Below are 23491 nucleotides of genomic sequence, written 5' to 3'. Positions count from 1 at the left end.
TTGAATTTTGATAAAGTCTCACATATATATTTTTCTTTTGTTGCCTTTGTTTTTTTGTTTTTGTTTTTGTTCTTTGAGACATGGTCTCACTCTGTTGCCCAGAATGGAATGCAGTGGAGCAATCACAGTTCACTGCAGCCTTAAACTCCAGGGTTCAAGTGATACTCATGCCTCAGCCTTCCGAGTAGCTGGGACTACAAGCGTAGGCCATCATGCCTGGCTAATTTTTAATTTTTTGTAGAGACAGGGTCTTGCTATATTGCCCAGGCTGATCTCAAACTCCTGGGCTCAGGCAATCCTCCCTTCTCAGCCTCCCAAAGTGCTGGCATTACAGGCATGAGCCACCACACCCAGCCTGGACATTTAAATAATACAATGCAGCAACTCTGGAAACCAGATTCTACTTCCATCCCAGGGTTTGGTGTTGTTGCTTTATGTTGTTTTAATAACTTCTCTGAACTAATTCTGTAAAGTCTATATTCTTTTTATACATGGCCACTGAAGTTACTACTCAATTAGCTTAGTGGTCAGCTAATGCCTGAACAGGGATTTCCTTAAATGCCTAGGACCAATAAATCTCCCAGCCTTCATCAAATGGCTCCACACATATGTTGGGATGTACTTTCAACACTGACCTAGGCAGCTGTCAACTCTACCTTAGCCTTCCCTTTTCTTCTTGTACAGATCCTCAAGGTCAGCCAGAGATAAGACCTAGCACCTTGGGTCTTTCCCGAGCATACACAGGCCTATGCATGTATGGCGTCTCCCAGAGTCTTAGGAATATGTCAGAGCCTTTCAAAGAATCTATCAACATCTTATCCTCAAGTGTTCCTTTTAAGCTTTTCAGTTAGTTTACTGTTTACCTCAACTGCTAGTCCGCACCTCAGCCACTATGATATTAAAATACTTGTCTGTAAATGTTTTTTGATAAACATCTTTCCCTACCCTTCACCAGAGGCCTTTAGCACTGGATGGCCCCCAGTCAGGTCAAGTAAAGATAAGCCTTTTGTGTGGAATCTTCATGGAACCACTAGATAGGTCAAATATTAACAATTCTTTGGGAAGGAAGTTTTAAAAGAGGCCCAGCTCCATTTTGCATCCTCTGGTCTTGGAAAAGAAAGCTATATTTCTTAAGGCTATCACTGAGCTGAGGTACTGGGAATGGGACTAGGGCAAGTTAAAATGCTAACGCTTACTGTGCTTAGTGGGATTTGGCCATTTTTCTTGAATAAATACTCCCTGGGTTGCTATTAAGACTGGTTTATTTGCAGACATTTATCTCTTTCTTTGGATGGCTGTTTCCTTTGCCCCAGTTTTTTGCCATCGTTGTTGTTTGCATGAATTCTATTATTTACCTATTTTCAACTGAAGAACAGTTATTTGGCCCAAATATTTGCTAACAATGATGTATGTCTTGCTCTTGGCCCCAAACTCTAATTGGCTCCTCTCATAGCTATAGATGTACAACATATTCATAGATAATGGCTAGGAATTAGAACAATTCCTAGGCTTTCATCCAGTGTAGGTCTACTGGTCTAAGAAAGGATTGTTTTCTATTCCCAACTTCCTCACTCTCAGAATAGATGAAGAACATGAAAAAACAATCTCAAGTGTGTATGGCAACTAGATCTCTTTTTGTCGTACTGATGCTTACAGTACTTTATTACAGAAACTATATTTCTCAGGATACAGTGTGCCAGTCCTGAGTCATTTTCTCCTCCCATCACCTACACTGTTCAATCTTTCTCTAAGTTAATCTCTCCAACCAGACGGAAGTGTTAGTGATGTATATCGATAGCAGGACACTGGAGGCCTCAGAAAATACTGGCACATCTGACCAGGTTTCTATGGTTTACAGACATTCTGTCTTCTGAACTATGAGTAAGTGGGATAGAAGATTTTCCTACCTACAATCAATTAAGTGAGCTTGTTTTCTTTCTGGTAGCCATTAACAGTATTTTTAAAACCATAGCCTTGCAAGGAGTAAACATTTCTTCATTTATGGCTATAAACTTCACAATCTTAACTTTTGGTGAGTATTTTTGTGGTTCTTTTTTTTCAATGCCATCATTGTGGGAAATTAGGCGAGGTTATATCAGAGGCTTTAATGCAGTTACTATCAGAAGCTAGTTTGGTTCTCTTTCATATAAAAGTAACAAAAATGTCTGCCTAAGACCAGGAGCAACTTCTCCTTTCTTTGTAATTTCTACACATATAATGATATTTATAGACAATCATGGAAAAAACAATTTGTCTAAAGTGAACCAAGTCACATCCTGTCAACAACTCAAAATACTGTCCCACCAATCAAAACCCTACACCACACCAACTCTGCATCCTTAACTTAAAATATCCATAGGAAATATTTATCTAGTGCCTCCATGGGGTATTATTCATTTCCTAACTCTGCAGCTCTTCTGTAATGGATTCACAGGGATGCTGCAGGATAGTTTAAAATTCTAGGAAAAGGACAGTGATAAACTACTAGCTCAAGGTCAAAGTGTCAACATCAGATAGTGCCATGTTCCTTTCAATGCTGTTGTGCCTTGGCAAAAGCTGGATTTTTGGCAGCTGCTGTAATAAAAAGCAGAAAATAAAAGGGTTCAATCTCATCTCATGGTTTGGGAAGTTGCACAGTGTCCAACAGCTACACATATGTCATTAGTAAGTAATCACTGTTATTTATGAACAAATTCTTTTTTCAAAAATCAAAACCAAAAATAAATAACAAATTTGTTAAATTAGTTGTTAGAGGAAAACAATTAGTATTTATGTCCTAATTCCTTAGTTGCTATTTGAAAAAAAAATTGCTTATTATATATAAAGCGGAGAAAATAAATCAATGAAACAATAAGGGTACTGTGAATCAAGAAAGCTTAGAAACTTTGCCCTAGACGGAGCCCACTAACCCAAATAATGATCCATACAATTTCCTTCATCAAATATTTATAAATGCTTATATGTATATAATATATCTGATCAAATAACTCACCTATCTGAACCAGAGATCAAGGTATGAAAAGTTCCATATTTCACTGAAAAATTAAAGAGCACTGGACTTTTGTCACTCCAGAATCAACTAGCCAATACACAAATAAAATATCAAATAATAAAACTTTGAATAATTTCTGCATAATACCTGAATGGGAGCTTTCAACGGTGGTATCTGATTTGGAATCCGGAGATGGAGGAATTTGTCTTAATTGTGGAACATAATACATCTTCCTACTACCAGAAGGCTTATATGGCAATAATAAAGGCTGGCCTAAGGAGGTAAAAATCAGAACAATTAATATGAAAAACATTTGTTAATTCATTGAACAAATATGGAATGCCTTCTATGTTTCAGGCAGTGTTCATGACTTTTGGAATTTATGAGTGAACAAAGAGAAATTTATCTCTGCCTTCAAGAAGAATGAGAATTCTAGAGGAGGAAAATATACAGTAAATAATTAACATACTAAATGAGTAAATTATCTAGCATTTTAATAAATTATAAGTGATACAGGGAAAATATAAAAATGCTGAAGGTAATTAGGAATACAGGAGAAATTGGGGTTTAAATGCAGGGGAAACAGTTTAAGTAGGATGGTAGGGATAGGTTTCATTGAGATGACTTTTTGCAATCCATTCCATATATAGATGACTCTAACTAAAAAACACCTTATCTTACATTGAACCCTAACCTGGTCATAATTAAGCCCTTATACTGGTCTTATTCTGCTTCCAGAGTCATAGACAATAAGTCTAATTCTCATCTATGTGACAGGGCTTCAAAACATAGATTCCAGTGCAAGAGTATGAATTTTCAATATTAAGAAAATACATAAAAGTAAAAAATTACAAGGTCCTACCACTCAAGGATAATTATTGTTAACATTTTAATGTATAACTTACCGATCTTTTCTTGTTTTTTATTTGTTTAAAATGCTGTCTGCATATAGTATGCATAATTTGAAATTCAGCTTTTCTACTTTCTATTTATAATAAAAATATTCATTTTACTTCCTATTCTTCATATTTTTATGGTTATACCACAGATTAAATATAGTCAACTCTTAGCCTAATGTTGAAAATGCAGGTTGTGTTAAAATGTTCAATTACAAAGAATTCTGTGAATAAAGATTTTCCCGTTTATACTTATTCTCCCCCATCACCCACCCGAGGTAAATTCTTTTTACAAAGTGAAAAATTACACCATTCATGATGTTTGCTTGTTTGTTTTTCTTTTTTTTTTTTTTGAGACGGAGTCTCGCTCTTTCACCCAGGCTGGAGTGCAGTGGCGCGATCTCAGCTCACTGCAGGCTCTACCCCCCGGGGTTCACGCCATTCTCCTGCCTCAGCCTCCCGCGTAGCTGGGACTACAGGTGCCCGCCACCTCGCCCGGCTAATTTTTTGTATTTTTAGTAGAGACAGGGTTTTAGTAGAGACGGGGTTTCACCGTGTTAGCCAGGATGGTCTCGATCTCCTGACCTCGTGATCCACCCGCCTCGGCCTCCCAAAGTGCTGGGATTACAGGTGTGAGCCACCGCACCCGGCCTCATGATGTTTTTAAAAAAGTACTGACTGCTAAATTGCTTATTAATATGTCTGTGACAATTTAGTCTTCCTCCAACAGCATATGTATAGTCATTAAGAAATGATTAATTGCTAATAGGGGTAAATGGAATCTCATTTTAAAAATATGCCCTCATCTTACTATTATGGACTTTTTTTTCTATATACTAGTTTTTCTTTCATGATTGGTAGAAACTGTCAAATATACCCTCATGTCCAACTTCCCTCCCTCCTTACATCTATCCATCTATATACACTTCCAATCTCCCTTACAGCCATGTGTGAACGTATGGGTGACTTTGTTCAGCCCATGGGAAGAGTGCAAGAATATGTGAAACTTCCAGGCATTCCAGTAAAGGTATCCCATTAAAGCCCCTCACTTCCTAGATACTGCAGATCATGATAGCTGTAGCAGTTACTCTAGACCCAGAAATGGAAGTCACACTTCCAGAGATGGAAGGATGCCAGAGCCACCAGATATGCAACTCAGCTATCTGCTCTAGACTACTTACCTGTAATTTAGGGTTTCTGTGATAAAATAGCTTATACCATAGCCTAAAGCAGTAAGAAAAGTCTTCCATTCCCAGGAAAGTCTTGGTGATATGCTGGAATCAGAGCCAGTTGACTTGGGGGTATGCAACCTAGTAAGACACCAGCCAAAATGGCCAAGGGAAGCACTTGCGCCACTCCATACCCAAACCTAGACAGCACAGCTTGCAGCTCCAGGAGAGGGTCTTTCCTTTCACTTGGGAAGACGGAAGATTAAACAGACCTTTGTCTTGCAACCTGGATACCAGCTCAGCCACAGTATGATAGAGATGCCAGGCAGAGTCCTGAGGCCTCCATTCCATAACCTAGTTCCTAGACAACATTTCTAGACACACCCTGGGCCAGAAAGGAACTTGCTGCCTTGCAGGGAAGGAGCCAGTCCTGGCAGGATTCATCACCTGCTGACTAAAGAGTATTTGGGTCCTGAATAGTCAGCAGTGGTAGCCAGGCAGTACTCACCTGGGTGAGACTCAGAGATGTGCTTGCTTCAGATGTGACCCAGCACACTTCCCAGCTATGGTGGCTATGAGGAGAGACTCCCTTTGCTTGAGAAAAGGAGAGGGAAGATTAAATAGGACTTTGTTTTGCAGCTTAGGTGCCAGCTCAGCCACAGAGGGGTAGAGTACAAAGTAAGCTCCAGGAGTTCCTGATTCCAGGTATTGGCTTGTGGATGGCATTTCTGGACCTGCCCTGGGCCAGAATGGAGGCCATTGCCCTGAAGTGAGAGTCTCTGGCCTAGAAACATTCACCCAAGCTGACAAAAGAGCCCTTGGGCCTTGAATGAATATCAGTGGTAGGCAGCCAGCAGTCACCACAAGCCTGGGGCAGTGGTGGCCATGGGGAGTGACTCCTCTGTTTGTGGAAAAGAGGAAAGAATAAGAAGAACTGTTTGTCTTGTGGCATGGATGCCAGTTCAGCCACAGCAGAATAAAGCACTAAGGTTTCTGACTTCAGGTCATGGCTCCCAGACAGCAATTCTGGACCTGCCTAGGGCCAGGGGGAAATTGCCACCCTGAAGGAAAGCACACAAGACTGCCTGGCTTTGCCACCTGCTGATTGTAGAGCCCCAGAGCCTTGAACAAACATAGGCAGTATCCAGCAAGTGGTTCCTGTAGACCTCAGGCGTGTTCTGGCTTCAGGTCTGACCTAGAACAGTCCCACTGGTGGTGGCCACAAGGGTGCTTGTGTCACACCAGCTCCAAGCAGCTCAGCACAGAGACAGACTCCATTTCTTTGGGAGAAAGTAAAGGAAAAGAACAAGAGTCTCTACCTGGTAATCCAGAGAATTTTTCTGGATCTTATCAAAAACTTCTGATATGGTTTGGCTCTGAGTACCCAACCAAATCTCATCTCAAATTGTAATCCCCATATGTTGAAGCAGAGACCTGGTGGGAAGTGATTAGATTATGGGTGTGGTTCCCCCACCTTGTTCTCATGATAGTGAGGGAATTCTCATGAGATTTTGATGATTTAAAAGTGGCAGTTTCCCCGAGCTCTCTTTCTCCTGCTGCCAGGTAAGATGTGTCTTGCTTCCCCTTCACCTTCCACCACGATTGTAAGTTTCCTGAGGCCTCCCCAACCATGTGGAACTGTTAGTCAATTAAACCTCTTTTACTTATAAATTACCCAGTCTCAGGTTAAAGCAGTGTGAAAACGAATACAAAGAATTGGTGCCAGAAGTGGGGCACTGCTATAAAGATAACCTGAACATGTGGAAGCAACTTGGGAACTGGGTAACAGGCAGAGACTGGAACAGTCTGGAAGGCTTAGAGGAAGACAGGAAGATGTGGGAAGGTCTGGAACATTCTAGAGGCTTACTGAATGGTTTTGACCAAAAGTGCTGACAGTGATATGGACAATGAAGTCCAGGTTGAGGTGGTCTCAGATGGAGATGAGAAACTTGTTGGGAACTGGCGTAAAGGTCACTTTTGCTATGCATTAGCAAAGAGACTGGCAGCATTTTGCCCCTGCCCTGGAGATCCGAGCTTGAAAGAAATGATTTAGGGTATCTGGCGGAAGAAATTTCTAAACAGCAAAGTATTCAAGAGGTGACCTGGCTTATTCTGAAAGCAGTTACGTACATTCACAAAGAGAGGGTTTGAAATTGGAATTTATGTTTAAAAGGGAAGCAGGGCATAAACGTTTGAAAAATTTGCAGCCTAACTATGCAGTAGAAAAGAAAAACCCATTCAAGGAATTCAAGCTGCCTGCAGAAATTTGCATAAGTAACGAGGAGCCAAATGTTAATAGCCAAGACAATGGGGAAAATGTCTCCAGGGCATGTCGGAGATCTTAATGGGAGTCCCTTCCATCACAGGCCTGGAGGCCTAGGAGGGAAAAATGGTTTTGTGGGCCCCGCCTAGGGCCCAGCTGCTCTGTGCAGCCTTGGGACTTGGTGCCCTGTGTCCCAGCTGCTCTAGCTCCATCTGTAGCTAAAAGGACAGCTCAGGACATTGCTTCAGAGGGTGCAAGCCCCAAGCTTTGGCAGTTTCACGTGGTGTTGGGCCTACAGGTGCACAGAAGACAAGAGTTGAGCTTTGGGAGCTTCCACCTAGATTTCAGAGGATATATGAATGCCTAGATGTCCAGGAAGAAGTCTGCTGCAGGGACAGAGCACTCATGGAGAACCTCTACTAGGGCAATGCAGACTGGTAATGTGAGTTGGAACCCCCACTAACAGTCCCTACTTGGGCACTCTCTAGTGGAGCTGTGAGAAGAGGGCCACCATCCTCTAGACCTCAGAATGGTAGATCCACCAACAGCTTGCACTGTGCACCTGGAAAAGCCACAGGCACTAAACACCAGCTCATGACAGTAGCTGTGGGAGCTGTGGGAGCTGTGCCCTGCAAAACCTCAGGGGTGGAGCTGCCCAAGGCCGTGGGAGCCAACCTCTTGCATCAGCATGCCCTGGATGTAAGACATGGAGTCAAAAGAAATTTTGGAGCTTTAAGATTTAATGACTGCCCAGCCAGGTTTCCAATTTGCATGGGGCCTGTAATCCCTTTGTTTTAGCCAACTTCTCCCATTTGGAATGGGACCACTTATCCAATGCCTGTACCCCCACTGTATCTTGGAACTAACTAACTTGTTTTTTATTTTACAGGCTCACAGGCGGAACGGACCTACCTGCCTTGTCTCAGATAAGACTTTGGACTTGGACTTTTGGGTTAATGCTGGAATGAGTTGATTCTGGGGGACTATTAGGAAGGCATGATTGGTTTTTAAATGTGAAAAGGACATGAAATTTGGGAGGGGCTAGGGGTGGAATAATATGTGTCCCTAGCCAAATCTCATCTCAAATTGTAATCCCCACATGTTGAGGGAGGGACCTGGTGGGAGGTGATTGGATCATGGGGGCAGTTTCTCTCATGCTGTTCTTGTGATAGTGAGGGAGTTCTCATGAGATCTTGATGGTTTTAACGTGGCAGTTATCCCTGAGCTCTCGCTCTCTCCTGCCACCATGTAAGACGTGCCTTGCTTTCCCTTCACCTTCTGCCATGATTGTAAGTTTCCTGAGGCCTCCCCAGCCATGCAGAACTGAGTCAACTGAACTCCCTTTCTTTATAAATTAACCAGTTTCAGGTAGCATACTTATAGCAGTTTGAAAATGGACTAATACAACCTCCAAGGTGGTACCTCTACAAGTCTGCAAGAGTCACAGTGTTACCAGGCTTGAGGTGCCCCCTAATGGAGATATGGCTACAGTGACCAAAAACTCAGACCATAACACCCAACTCCCTTTGAATTCCTTGAAAGCATTCCCAAGAAGGATGGGTATAAACAAAAGTCAGACTGCGAAGACTACAATAAATACCTAATTCTTCAATGCTCAGACACCAACAAATATCCACAAGCTTCTAGACCATCTATGAAAACGTGACCTCACCAAATGAACTAAATATGACACTAAAAACCAATCCTGGAGAAACAGAGATGTGGAACCTTTCAGAAAAAGAATTCAAAAATATCTGTTTTGGCTGGGTGCAGTGGCTCATGCCTATAATCCCAACACTTTGGGAGGCCAAGGTGGGCAGATCACCTGAGGTCAGGAGTACGAGACCAGCCTGGCCAACACGGTGAAACCCCATCTCTACTAAAAACACAAAAATTAGCCAGGTGTGGTGGCACACCCCTGTAGTCCCAGCTACTCGGGAGGGTGAGGCAGGAGAATTGCTTGAACCCAAGGGGCAGAGGCTGCAGCGAGCTGAGACTGCACCACTGTACTCCATCCTTGGCGACAGAGCAAGAGTCCATCTCAAAAAAAAAAAAAAAAAAAAAAAAAAAAAAAAAAAAAAAACTGCTTTGGGGAAACTCAAAGAAATTCAAGATAACACAGAGAAAGAACTCAGAATCCTATAAGATAAATTTAACAAAAAGACTGAAATAATTAAAAAGAATCAAGCAGAAATACTGGAGTAGAAAAATACAGCTGACACACTAAAGAATGCATCAGACTCTCTTAACAGCAAAATTGATTAAACACAGTGAGCTTGAAGACAGGCTATTTGAAAATACAGTCAGAGGAGACAAAAGAAAAAAAGGAATAAAAAAGAATAAAGCATGCCTACAGGATCTAGAAAATATCCTCAAAAGGGCAAATCTAAAATAAAAAATAAAAAGCAGTAGACTAAATCCTCCTATCCAAAGACATACAGTGGTTGAATGAATGCATAAAAAAACAAGACCCAACCATCTATTTCCTACAAGAAACACAATTAACCTCTAAAGACCACGAATAGACTAAAAATAAAGGGATGGAAAAAGATATCCCACGCAAATAGAAACCAAAAGAGAGGAAGAATAGCTATACTCATATCAGACAAAATAGACTTTAAGACAAAAAGTATAAAAACAGACAAAGAAGGTCATTATCTAATGATAAAGAGGTCAATTCAGCAAGAGGATATAACAACTGTAAATATATATGGACTCAACACTGGAGTACCCAGATATATAAAGCAAGTATTCTTACAGCTAAAGAGAGAGATAGAACCTAACACAATAATAGCTGCAAACTTCAACATCCCGCTTTCAGTATTGGACAGATCATCCAGACAGAAAAATCAACAAAGATACATTGAATGGACCTAATAGATATTTACAGAACATTTCATCCAACGGCTGCAGAATACACATTGTTCTCAGCACATGGATCATTCTCAAGGATAGGTCATATTTTAGGCCACAAAACAAGTGTTCAAAAATTCAAAAATAATTGTAATTATATCAAGTCATTTCTCTGATCACAATGAAATAAAACTAGAAATCAATAATGAGAGGAACTTTGGAAACTATACAAATGCATGGAAATGAAATAATGTTTCTGAATGACCAGTGGGTCAATGAAGAAATCAAGAAAGAAATTTATAAATTTCTTGAGACAAATGATAATGGAAATACAGCATACCAAAACCTATGGGATACAGCAAAAGCAGTACTAAAAGGAAAGTTTATAGGTATAAGCACCTACATTAAAAAAACATAGAAAAACTTCAAATAAACAACCTAACAATGTATGCTAATGAACTAGAAAAGAGAAAATGAAATCTATAATTAGTAGAAAAAAGAAAGATCAGAGCAGAAATACATAAAATTGAAATGAGAAAAACATCACAAAAGATCAATGAAACAAAAAGTTTGTTTGCTGAAAAGATAAACAAAATCAACAAACCTTTAGCCAGATTAAGAAAAACAGAGAGAAGACTCATGTAAATAAAATAAGAGATTAAAAAAGGCGACATTACAACCTATACCACAGAAATTTAAAGGATGATGAGACACTACTATGAGCAACTTTACACCAATAAATTGAAAAAGCTAGAAAAAAAATTCCTAGAAACATACAACTGATCAACCAGGAAGAAATCCAAAATCGAAAGAGACCAATAACAAGCAACAAGGTCAAAGTTGTAATAAAAAGTCTCCCAGCAAAGAAAAGCTGAGGACTCAATGGCTTAACTGCTGAATTATACCAAATATTTAAAGAAGAACTAATACCAATCCTACTCAAACTATTCCAAGAAATGGAGGAGGAGAGAATACATCCAAACTCCTTCTACAAGACCAGTAAACCAAAGACACATCCAAAAAAAAAAAGAAAAAGAAAAGAAAAGAAAACTACAAGCCAATCTCCCTCATGAATATTGATGCAAAAATCCTCAACAAAATACTAGCAAACCAAATTCAACAACACATTAAAAAGATCATTCATCATGACCAAGAAGGATTCATCCCAGGGATGCAAGGATGGTTTAACATATGCTAATCAATCAATGTGATGCCTCATATCAACAAAATGGAGGACAAAAACCAATGATCGTTTCAACTGACGCTGAAAAAACATTTCTTAAAATTCAACATCTCTTCGTGATAAAAACCCTCAAAAAACTGGGTATAGAGAACACGTACCTCAACATAATAAAAGCCATATATGACAGACCCACAGCTAGTATCATACTGAATGGAGAAGAAACTGAAAACCTTTCCTCTAAGATGTGGAACATGACAAGGATGCCTACTTTCAAAACCATTATTCAACATAGCACTGGAAGTCCTAGCTCGAGCAATCAGACAAGAGAAAGATAGGAGATCCAAATTGGAAAGGAAAAAGTCAAATTATCCTTGTTTGCAGATGATACAATCTTATATTTGTAAAAACCTAGAGCATCCACAATCAGTAAATTCAGTAAAGTTGCAGAATACAAAAATCAACATACAAAAATCAGTTCACATTTCTATATGTCAACAGTGAACAATGTGAAAACGAAATTTAAAAAGTAATCCCATTTACAATAGCCACACATAAAATCAAATACCTAGCAATTAACCAAAGAAGTGAAAGATCTCTATAAAGGAAACTATAAAACACTGATGAAAATAATTGAAGAGGACAACAAAAAAATGGAAAAATATTCCATGTTCATGAATTAGAAGAATCAATATTGTTAAAATGTCCATACTACCTAAAGCAATCGGTATTCCACTGAATCTGTATTCAAGGCAATCCCTATCAAAATACTAATAACATTCTTCACAGAAATAGAAAAAATCCTAAAATTTATATGGAACCACAAAAGACCCAGAATAGACAAAGCTATCCTAAGCATAAAGAACGAAACTGGAAGAATCACAATACCTAACTTCAAATTATACTACAATACTATAGTAACCAACAGGCACATAGTAACAACAGGCACATAAACCAATGAAACAGAACCAGAGAACCCAGAAACAAATCCACACACCTACAGTGAACTCATTTTCAACAAAGGTGCCAAGAACATACACTGGGAAAAAGACAGTGTCTTCAACAAATGGTGCTGGGAAAACTGGTTATCTACATGCAGAAGAATAAAGCTAAACCTCTATCTTTCACCATATACAGAAATCAAATCAAAATGGATTAAAGACTTAAATGTAAGACCTCAAGCTATGAAACTACTAGAAGAAAACACTGGGAAAACTCTCTAGGACATTAAAGATTAGCGAAGATTTCTTGACTAATACCCCACATACACAGGCAACCAAAGCAAAAATGGACAAATGGGATCACATTATGTTAAAAAGCTTTCACATGGCAAAGGAAACAACAGTGAAGAGATAAACCACAGAATAGGAGGAAACATTTGCAAACTATCCATCTGACAAGTGATTAGTAGCCATAATGTATAAAGAACTGAAACAACTCTACAGGAAAAAAAACTAATAATCCAATTTAAAAATGGGCAAAAGATCTGAACAAACATTTCTCAAAAGAAGACATATAAATGGCAAACAGGCATATGAAAAGGTGCTCAACATCAGTGATCATCAGAGAAATGCAAAGCAAAACTACAATGAGATACCATCTCACCCCAGTTAAAATGGTTTTATTCAAAAGATATACAACAACAAATGTTGGCAAGAATGTGCAGAAAAGGGAACTCTTGTACACTGTTGCTGGGAATGTAAATCAGTACAACCACTACAGAGAACAGTTTGTAGACTCCTCAAAAAACTACAATTAGAGCTAACATATGATCCAGCAATCCCACTGCTAGGTATATAACCAAAATAAAGTAAATCAGTATGTCAAAGAGATAAATCTGCACCCCATGTTTATTGCAGCACTGTTCAAAATAGCCAAAATTTAGAAGCAACCTAAGTGTCCATCAATAGATTAATGGATAAATTAATCTATTACATATACACAATGTAGTACATATACACAAAGGCAGTACATATACACAATGGAATACTATTCAGCCATAAAAAATAATGAGATCCTGTCATTTGCAGCAACATGGATGAAATTGGAGGTCATTATATAAAGTGAAATAAGCCAGGCACAGAAACAAACTTCACATGTTCTCACTTATTTGTGGGATCTAAAAATTTAAACAACTGAATTCATGGACACACATGAGAGATAAAGAAGGCTACCAGAGGCTGGGAAGGGTAGTGAGCAGTGTGGGGAAAGTGCGGATTGTTAATGGGTATAAAAATGTAGTTAGATACAATCAGCAAGACATAGTATTTGATAGCACAACAGGGTCTACAGTCAATAATTCATTGTACATTTTAAAATAACCAAAAGACAGCTAGGCATGGTGGCTCACATCTGTAATCCAGCACTTTGGGAGGCCGAGGCGGGCAGATCACTTGAGATCAGGAGTTCGGGACCAGCCTGGCCAACATGGTGAAACCCCATCTCTACTAAAAATACAAAAATTAGCCGGGCATGGTGGCGGGTGCCTATAATCCCAGCTACTCAGGAGGCTGAGGCAAGAGAATTGCTTGAACCAAGGAGGCAGACGTTGCAGTGAGCTGAGATCATGCCACTGTACTCCAGCCTGGGTGACAGAGCAAGAATCCATCTCAAAAAAAATAAATACATAAAAAATAAAATAAAATAACCAAAATAATATAACTGGATTGTTAACACAAAGAATGGATAAATGCTTGAGGTGATGGATATCCCATTTACCTTGATGAGATTATTATACACTGTATGCCCATATCAAAATAGCTCATGTACCTCATAAATATCTATGTCTACTATATACCCAGAAAAATTAAAAATAAAAATAAATTTGTAAAGATAAATTAAGCAGTTCAAAAAAACAGTTCCATTAGAACTTTGTGCAGAATTAGAGTATAAATTTATGTGGGAATAAATGATATTTTTACAATATTCAGCCTTCCATTCTAGAATCATACTTTTCTTTTAATTTAGTCAATTATTATTTTCTATCTTTACAAAAAGGATTAGTGTTTCCTGCATTAGGTCATTTAAAATTTTTGTTTAGATTATTTCTGAGCATTTCATAGGGTTGTATTGCTCATATGATTATGAATTTTCAATGTAGCTACCATTTCTCATGGCGGAACGCCTCCAGCTCCTTCCGTTTATCCTTATTCTTATAGACCACGGTTTTCTCTTATATCCTGCAACCATTTCTAGATGGACTCCTAGTTGCTCATCTCTAGTTAATAAAACCCAAAATCCTCTAGACTGATTCTGATTGTCCCGGAGTAGAATGAGCTCTCCTTCTCTGGAAACAATAATCTTTTCTTTTTTTGGTGGGGAGCGGGTAAGGAGTCTCACTCTGTCGCCCAGGCTGGAGTGCACTGGCACGATCTCTGCTTACTGCAACCTCCACCTTTCGGGTGCAAGCAATTCTCCTGCCTCAGCCTCCCGAGTAGCTGGGATTACAGGCACGTGCCACCATGCCCGGCTAATTTTTGTATCTTTAGTAGAGATGAGGTTTCACCATGTTGGCCAGGCTGGTCTCAAACTCCTGACCCCAAGTGATCCACCCTCCTCAGCCTCCCAAAGGGCTGGGATTACAGGTGTGAGCCACCACGCCTGGCCAGAAACAATAATCTTTATATTACTTAGAACTGTGTCACCATCCTTGGCAACTCTATCATTCTGATGACATTTTGGCAATGAATTCCACATTGTTAGTAGCCTGCTTCTAAGGAAGAAACTCACTTCCAAATGAAGGAAATGAGACAAAAAATTGATGCCTAAAGGGATTTACTGTCCTTATCCATGCCTTATGGACCATAACTATGCTAAACCTAAAAAAATAAATAAATAAATAAAGTGAGTGAGCTATTTACTGAAAAGTGTTATGGCATAAGCTGGGGAACACCACTTTCTGAGTCTATAATGCTTTCTTATGGGATTTGGGATATGCTCTGAACCATAGATGGTACTTGCCTATACCGAGCACCACATAGAACGCATGCATTTGGGAACAAAGAAGCTTTTTAAGAAGTTTTTGCTTTCAACCTTTGTGACTATGAGTGTTGTTAGATGGAAGATCTTAGAAATAAGAAAGGGACAATTCTACCAGGGACAGGAGCCACCTAGCTACTTAACATTTTTTATATCACTAAAGCAAAACATAGAGCAGCTTACAGATTGCTGACTAAATCTATGATTGACCTGAATTATCCAGAAGAAATAAGGTTACTTTTAAAAAGGAGTAAGATTAACACCTAGAGGTATTAATTTCTATCACTGGGCATGGCAAAGTGACCTCTAAAGAAAGTCCAGTCAAGAAATTAATAAAAAATGACCTTGGCCAGGCACAGTGGCTCACGCCTGTAATCCCAACATTTTGGGAGCCCGAGGTGGGCGGATCACGAGGTGAAGAGATCAAGATCATCCTGGCCAACATGGTGAAACTCCATCTCTACTAAAAATACAAAAATTAGCTGGGCATGGTGGTACGCGCCTGTAGTCCCAGCTACTTGGGAGGCTGAGGCAGGAGAATCCTTGAACCCAGAAGGTGCAGGTTGCAGTGAGCCAAGATCATGCCACTGCACTCCAACCTGGAGACAGAGCGAGACTCCATCTCAAAAAAAAAAAAAAAAAGAATGGACCTCAACCTTAGTCTGAGACAACTTACGAATATTTGTACCACTCTATCAGGCAAAAAGAAAAGAAAAAGCTGTAGCCTCCAATTCTATTTGGTCGTTCCCATAGTTATTGTTAGAATACTTATTTATTAATTTTCTTTCTCCATCGGTATATATTAAGCTTGATAGCAATGGCTGAATATGCCATGCAGTTCACAGGGTTGGAGAAAATTAACAGCAACGATTGGACAAAATTACAATGGACCCAGAGCAGAAATGACTATCACATGGGGATGGACCTGAGACAAATAAAGAACTTTTTGAAGTTCTCCAAAACTTTGTTTGGATGCAGTAGTCTTAAGGTTACACTGGACTGCCTGTCTAGGGGAAGAAGTGAATACATAGCAAATAATGGCTGCTTCTGGGAAAGGAAAAAAGCACTGGAGAGGGGTAGAGGAACTTGTTAATTCAGACTAATGGGTAAGTAGTCATGTAGTTAACATACGATTCTTTGTACCTTAAAATGTTTTGTACAAAAAAAAAAAACAAACAAAAAACACCTCATAAAATTTTACTTTTGACCCACAGTGTTGAAAACAACACTTATTACTAAACCAAATAATATCGATTCTTTGATAAAAAGTTTATATGAACCATAAATCATGGCCTCCATAAATTGATCCATTTGATGACAGAAGTTTAAAATATGCTTTTTTTTTTTTTTTTTTTTGGAAACAGAGTCTCGCTGTGTCGCCCAGGCTGGAGTGCAGTGGCATGATCTCGGCTCACTGCAAGCTCTGCCTCCTAGGTTCATGCCATTCTCCTGCCTCAGCCTCCCAAGTAGCTGGGACTACAGGCGCCCACCACAGTGCCCGGCTATTTTTTTTGTGTGTGTTTTTAGTAGAGATGGGTTTCATTGTGTTAGCCAGGATGGTCTCGATCTCCTGACCTCGTGATCCGCCCACCTCAGCCTCCCAAAGTGCAGGGATTACAGGCGTGAGCCACCACGCGCTGCTTTTATAGTTGTTTCCTCTCCTGTGTTTCTGCCACCACCATGAGAACACCACACTCTAGGATAGCTATTGACCCATTAGCCTGAGTCTCAGAAAGAAGTATCTGGAACAGACCCAAACCATTTCTGCAGCTTACAGCCAGCCCAACCAAAGTTCAATTGACCCATAAGCCTGTGAGTAAGAAAAACAAATGTCTGCTGTTATAAATCATGGAGATTTTTTAGGTTGTTTGTTATACTGTATCACTGTAACAACAGGTAACCAACACATAAAGGTGTTCTTTGTGATAATTTATTAAACTATATATATATTTTTGGTATGCTTTAATTTCACAAGAAAAATGTTCAAGAATTATTATCATCTTAGTATATAAATGCACTTACTTAAATTCAATGCAATTTAAATGCTGAACCAAACAATTTTCTTTACATTTAGGTATATTCCATCTATATGTGTAGATGGACAAGTTTTTTGTATAAGTAGAGAAACTTAAGATGTACTTTGAATAGATTTGTCCAAAATAGTAAATATTTTAAAAATAAGTAAAGTCTCCATCTTCATTTGGGGAAGAATGGAAACTTAATTGTTAATTTTCCTGCTACTTACCCAAAAAAGAAAATAATTTACAATTTGCTCTAATTCTAAATGTTATATGGTACTATCAAAATATCACTGAAACTATAGCATATAAAACACTCTAAATGTTCACCTTATGGTACAGACTGCTACCTATTCACCAAAATCCATTTCTTCTTCATTTTGGAAAACACAGCTAAACCACATTCCTGGCCAGCGGAAAGTGATTTGGGTTACTTCCAGACCTGACCTGTAAACATCTCCTATATGTGCTCCTCCATGCTTTTTGTTCCTTCCAGTTGACCATGAAGGTAAATCCAACATAACCTTGGGTTACGTATTTTAAAGAAAACAGAGCAAGAAGACAACCTGGGTCTCTGGCGATTGCTTTATAAGTAAGAGATAAACTGCTATTGTGTTTGCACTGTCACATGTTTATGCATCTATTTGTTATAGTATTTAGTATATACATACTCTCTCTATATACACACTATATAGTAATAACATTACTATAATACAAGATAATTTATCTGCCCTTTTAAAAGCAGATCTCAATTACTTTCAAGTTGTTATGAACTACTTGCATTCTTATCGCAAATATGATGAGACAAAAATAAGTTTTAACCACAAACGGCATGAGTTCTACATGTTAACTCTGCTAGAAATTAAGATAAAATATAATAAATCATATTCTCTTGACAGCTATGCAAATAAAAGACAGATATAATCATATGGACCCTAATTCTTAAATTAAAATTAGGTTTTCTGACTAGAAAGACACAACCACAAATTTCTAAGATGACTACACAAAAGAGCTGGTCTAACAATCTAAAATGCAATCACATTCTCTTACCATCTGTGCCACGAGAAAAAGTAACCTGTTGGACTGAAGATGATGAGGCAAACTTGACAGGAGCTTTGCGTAGCTTCTGGTTACCAGGCTCTATAATTTCATGTCCACGATCTTCAGCATTAATAAAAATCTCAGATGAAAATAGGGTCTTTTCTGGACTTTCTGTTGTTATCTGAGTGACTGCATCAGATGACAATTTTTCAGAGAAGGCAGAAAGTGGAGTCTTCATCTTCTCTGGTAATCTGACCAAAAAAGAGAAAGAATACAGCAGGTTATATCCTTGGTCTATTAGAGACTGAAATCTCTTTCCAAAAGTGGTTTCAAGGAATATTTAAGTAGCTATAGGAATATATTGTGGACACATCAATGTCAAACATTATTAAGGTAAAATTTCAGCAGTACCCTTTATTTTGTTTGATACAATGTTATCACATGTTTACTTTTATCTTAAAACCTACTTTTAATTTAGAATGTTAAATTATATAATTTAGTTGAGGAAATGCTATTTTTCAGCGGAATTGAAAATACATTTTTTTTTTAAATTACTGGATGTCCACTATAAATTAGGGGACTGTGCTAAATACACACAGTGAACAAAGATAAACAAGAAACAGAGCATTCTGTCAAGGAGTTCTGGGAGAACCAGGAGTTTTCAAGGTTGTAGTTATATCTTGAGATCATAGGGAATTAATATTAAAACAGAGTGGAGCAAGTAAATAATTGAATACATAAATAATTGGAAAGAAGCAGTAAATTTTGCTTTAAGAAGAAGTCCAGATAACAGATGTGAATACCTCCCATCAAAGAAGGTTAAGCTTAATCTTCCCCTCCTCCTTCGTGTATGCACTGAACTGAGTGACTGGATTTCAAAAAACAGAATATAAGAAGGAAGAAATAGTAACTTATTTCCATCCTGGAGACACCTAGCAAGCACTCCCTTATCCAACTGATCAGTTAACATCACCAGTGATGATGTGGATACCACATATGCAACCTAGACAATACCATTCCAGACACAGGAACGGGCAATTTCATGATGAAGACACCAAAAGCAATTGCAACGAAAGCAAAAACTGACAAGTGGGATCTAATTAAACATAAGAGCTTCTGCATAGCAAAAGAAAAATTATCAATAGAGTAAACAGACAACCTATAGAATGGAAGAAAATATTTGCAAACTATGCATCTGATAAAGGTCTAGTATCCAGCATTTACAAGGAACTTAGTGTGCAAAGGACATGGCAGACACTTTTTAAAAGAAGATATATATGCGGCCACCACGCATATGAAAAAAGCTCAGTATCACTGATTACATAAATGCAAATCAAAACCACAATGAGATACCATTTCACATCAATCAGAATGGCTGTTATAAAAAAGTCAAAATATAACAGATGCTGTCAAGGTTGCAGAGAAAAGGGAGTGGTCATACACTGTTTGTGGGAGTGTAAATTAGTTCAACCATTGTAGAAAGCAGTGTGGCAATTCCTCAGAGAGCTAAAACCAGAACCATTTGACTCAGCAATCCATTGCTGTGTACATACCCAAAGAAATATATATCATTCTACCATAAAGACACATGCACACAAATGTCCATTATAGTACTATTCACAATAACAAAGACATGAATCAACCTAAATGCCCCATAAATGACAGACTGGATAAAGAAAATGTGGTACACTTACACCATAGAATACTATGCAGCCATATAAAAGAACAAGATCATGTCTTTTGCAGAACATGGATGGAGCTGGAGGTCATTATCCTTAGCAAACTAATGCAGGAACGAAAACCAAATACTGCATCCTCACATCTATAAGTGGGAGCTAAATGATGAGAACTCATGGACACAAAGAGGGGAACAACAGACACTGGGGCCTACTTGAGGGTGAAGGGACAGGGGAGACAAACAAAAAAAAAAACTACTGGGTACCAGGCTTAGTACCTGGGTGACCACATAATCTGTAAACAAACCCCCATGACACAAGTTTACCTACAGAACAAACTGGAACATGCACCCCCTGAACCTAAAAGTTTAAAAATAAAAAATAGGTCAGGTGCGGTAGCTCACACCTGTAATCCCAGTATTTTGGGAGGCCGAGGTGGGTGGATCACCTGAGGTCAAAAGTTCGAGACCAGCCTGGCCAATATGGTGAAACCCCATCTCTACTAATAATACAAAAATTAGCCAGGCGTGGTGGTGCATGCCTGTAATCCCAGCTACTCAGGAGGCTGAGGCAGGAGAATCGCTTGAACCCAGGGGGCAGGGGTTGCAATGAACTGAGATTGCGCCATTGCACTCCAACTCGGGCGACAAGAGCGAAACTCTGTCTCCAAAAAAATAAAAATAAAAATAAAAAGGAAAAAAAAAAAGATGTTAACAACAGGAGAAGCTAGGAGAGAGGTATAAGGAACTCTATTATATGTGTATCTTTTCTGTAACTCTAAAATTACTTGAAAATAAGGCCTGGCACAGTGGCTCACACCTGTGATCCCAGTTCTTTGGGAGGCTGAGGCAGGAGGATCACTTGAGCCAAGGAGTTAGAGGCCACCCTGGGCAATGTGGCAAGACGGTCTCTACAAAACATAAAAAAAAATAGGCACAGTGGCATGCGCCTATAGACCCAGCAACTGAGGAGGCTGAGGCAGGAGGATTGCTTGAGACCAAGAGTTCGAGGCAGCAGTGAGCTATGACTGCACCACTGCACTCCAGAGCCTGGGTAACAGAGCAAGACCTTATCTCTATAAGAAAAAAAATAAATAAATAAATAAAACTTTCAAAAAATCACTTGAAAATAAAGTTTCAAGAAAAGAGAATAATGTTGTATTGTATTAGAGTAATATCTAGAATACATCACAAAAGTAGAACTTTTGAGTCTCTACCATACTCCTACCATTCACTAATTGAAAAGGACAATTATGAGAAAAGAAAAAAAGGTCAATTTCTCTTATGAACATAAATACAAAAATCCTAAACAAAATGTTAGACAACAAAATGTAATGCATGTGTGTGTATGCTGTGTGCTTGCTCTCATTTTACACACACATACATTTGTGTGTAGTTGAATCTCTACCATGATAGTTTACCCCAGGAATGCAAGGTGAGTTAACATAAAAAAAAAAAGTGATTGACCACCTCAACAGAATAAAGGAGAAACACACATGACCATATCAATATAGGCAGAGACAGCATTTAATAAAACTCAGTAACTATGCGTGACAAAAACTCACAGCAAAGAGAAACTACAAAAAACCCTAAAGCAATCATTGTTTTACAGTAGAATGTTGAGAATATTGCCTGTGAGATTAGGAACAAAATAAGGATGCCAACTCTTACCACTTCTATTCAATATTTTAGTAAAGGTGTTAAATGGTATTAGCAGTAAGGCAGGAAAAAAGAAGAGGTATGGATAAGATAGGAAGAAATAATAGTTACTTTTCATATTTGATAATTGTGTACATAGAAAAATCCAAAAGAATCTACATGTAACTTACTAGGATGTAAGTAATTTTTTAGAAAAGTTGCAAGACACAAGATCAAATTTTTAAAAGTCCATTAGATTTTTCTTTATCATGGAAGTTATATTCTCTGATGGCCAGTGATGATGAGCATTTTTTCATGTGTTTTTTGGCTGCATAAATGTCTTCTTTTGAGAAGTGTCTGTTCATATCCTTCGCCCACTTTTTGATGGGGTTGTTTGTTTTTTTCTTGTAAATTTGTTTGAGTTCATCATAGATTCTGGATATTAGCCCTTTGTCAGATGAGTAGGTTGCAAAAATTTTCTCCCATTTTGTAGGTTGCCTGCTTACTCTGATGGTAGTTTCTTTTGACGTACAGAAGCTCTTTAGTTTAGTTAGATCCCATTTGTCAATTTTGGCTTTTGTTGCCATTGCTTTTGGTGTTTTAGACATGAAGTCCTTGCCCATGCCTATGTCCTGAATGGTATTGCCTAGGTTTTCTTCTAGGGTTTTTATGGTTTTAGGTCTAACATGTAAGTCTTTAATTCATCTTAAATTAATTTTTGTATAAGGTGTAAGGAAGGGATTCACTTTCAGCTTTCTATATATGGCTAGCCAGTTTTCCCAGCACCATTTATTAAATAGGGAATCCTTTCCTCATTGCTTGTTTTTGTTAGGTTTGTCAAAGATCAGATGGTTGTAGATATGCGGCATTATTTCTGAGGGCTCTGTTCTGTTCCATTGATCTATATCTCTGTTTTGGTACCAGTACCATGCTGTTTTGGTTACTGTAGCCTTGTAGTATAGTTTGAAGTCAGGCCATCAGAGAAATGCAAATCAAAACCACAATGAGATACCATCTGACACCAGTTAGAATGGCAGTCATTAAAAAGTCAGGAAACAACCGGTGCTGGAGAGGATGTGGAGAAATAGGAACACTTTTACACTGTTGGTGGGACTGTAAACTCATTCAACCATTGTGGAATTCAGTGTGGCGATTCCTCAGGGATCTAGAACTAGAAATACCATTTGACCCAGCCATCCCATTACTGGGTATATACCCAAAGGATTATAAATCATGCTGCTATAAAGACACGTGCACACGTATGTTTATTGTGGCACTATTCACAACAGCAAAGACTTGGAACCAACCCAAATGTCCAACAACGATAGACTGGATTAATTAAATGTGGCACATATATACCATGGAATACTATGCAGCCATAAAAAATGATGAGTTCATGTCCTTTGTAGGGACATGGATGAAACTGGAAACCATCATTCTCAGCAAACTATCGCAAGGACAAAAAACTAAACACTGGATGTTCTCACTCATAGGTGGGAATTTAACAATGAGAACACATGGACACAGGAAGGGGAACATCACACTCTGGGGACTGTTGTGGGGTGGGGGGGGTGGGGAGGGATAGCATTAGGAGATATACCTAATGCTAAATGACAAGTTAATGGGTACAGCACACCAACATGGCACATGTATACATATGTAACAAACCTGCACATTGTGCACATGTACCCTAAAACTTAAAATACAATAATATTAAAATTAAAAAAAATAAAAAAGTTATAAAATTAAAATCTAAAAAGTATGTCATAAAAATAGTTCCAAAAATAT

At 38.5% G+C, this 23491-nt stretch overlaps 1 protein-coding gene across 1 annotated transcript in view; it reads right to left on the bottom strand.

Moving 5' to 3' along the window:
• ALMS1 (ALMS1 centrosome and basal body associated protein) overlaps window positions 1-23491 on the bottom strand; it is a 215658-nt gene that overhangs the window by 74323 nt on the left and 117844 nt on the right. The window contains exons 11-12 of the mRNA XM_003268797.2: window positions 18400-18641; window positions 3140-3265 (exon numbers count right to left, since the gene is read on the bottom strand). Coding sequence (XP_003268845.2) covers window positions 3140-3265; window positions 18400-18641 — 368 coding nt within the window. The remainder of the gene's footprint in view (window positions 1-3139; window positions 3266-18399; window positions 18642-23491) is intronic.

This window comes from Nomascus leucogenys, chromosome 14 (genome assembly GCF_006542625.1).
Source record: "Nomascus leucogenys isolate Asia chromosome 14, Asia_NLE_v1, whole genome shotgun sequence".
Classification (NCBI taxonomy): domain Eukaryota; kingdom Metazoa; phylum Chordata; class Mammalia; order Primates; family Hylobatidae; genus Nomascus; species Nomascus leucogenys.
This window is presented reverse-complemented; position numbering and strand designations above follow the sequence as displayed.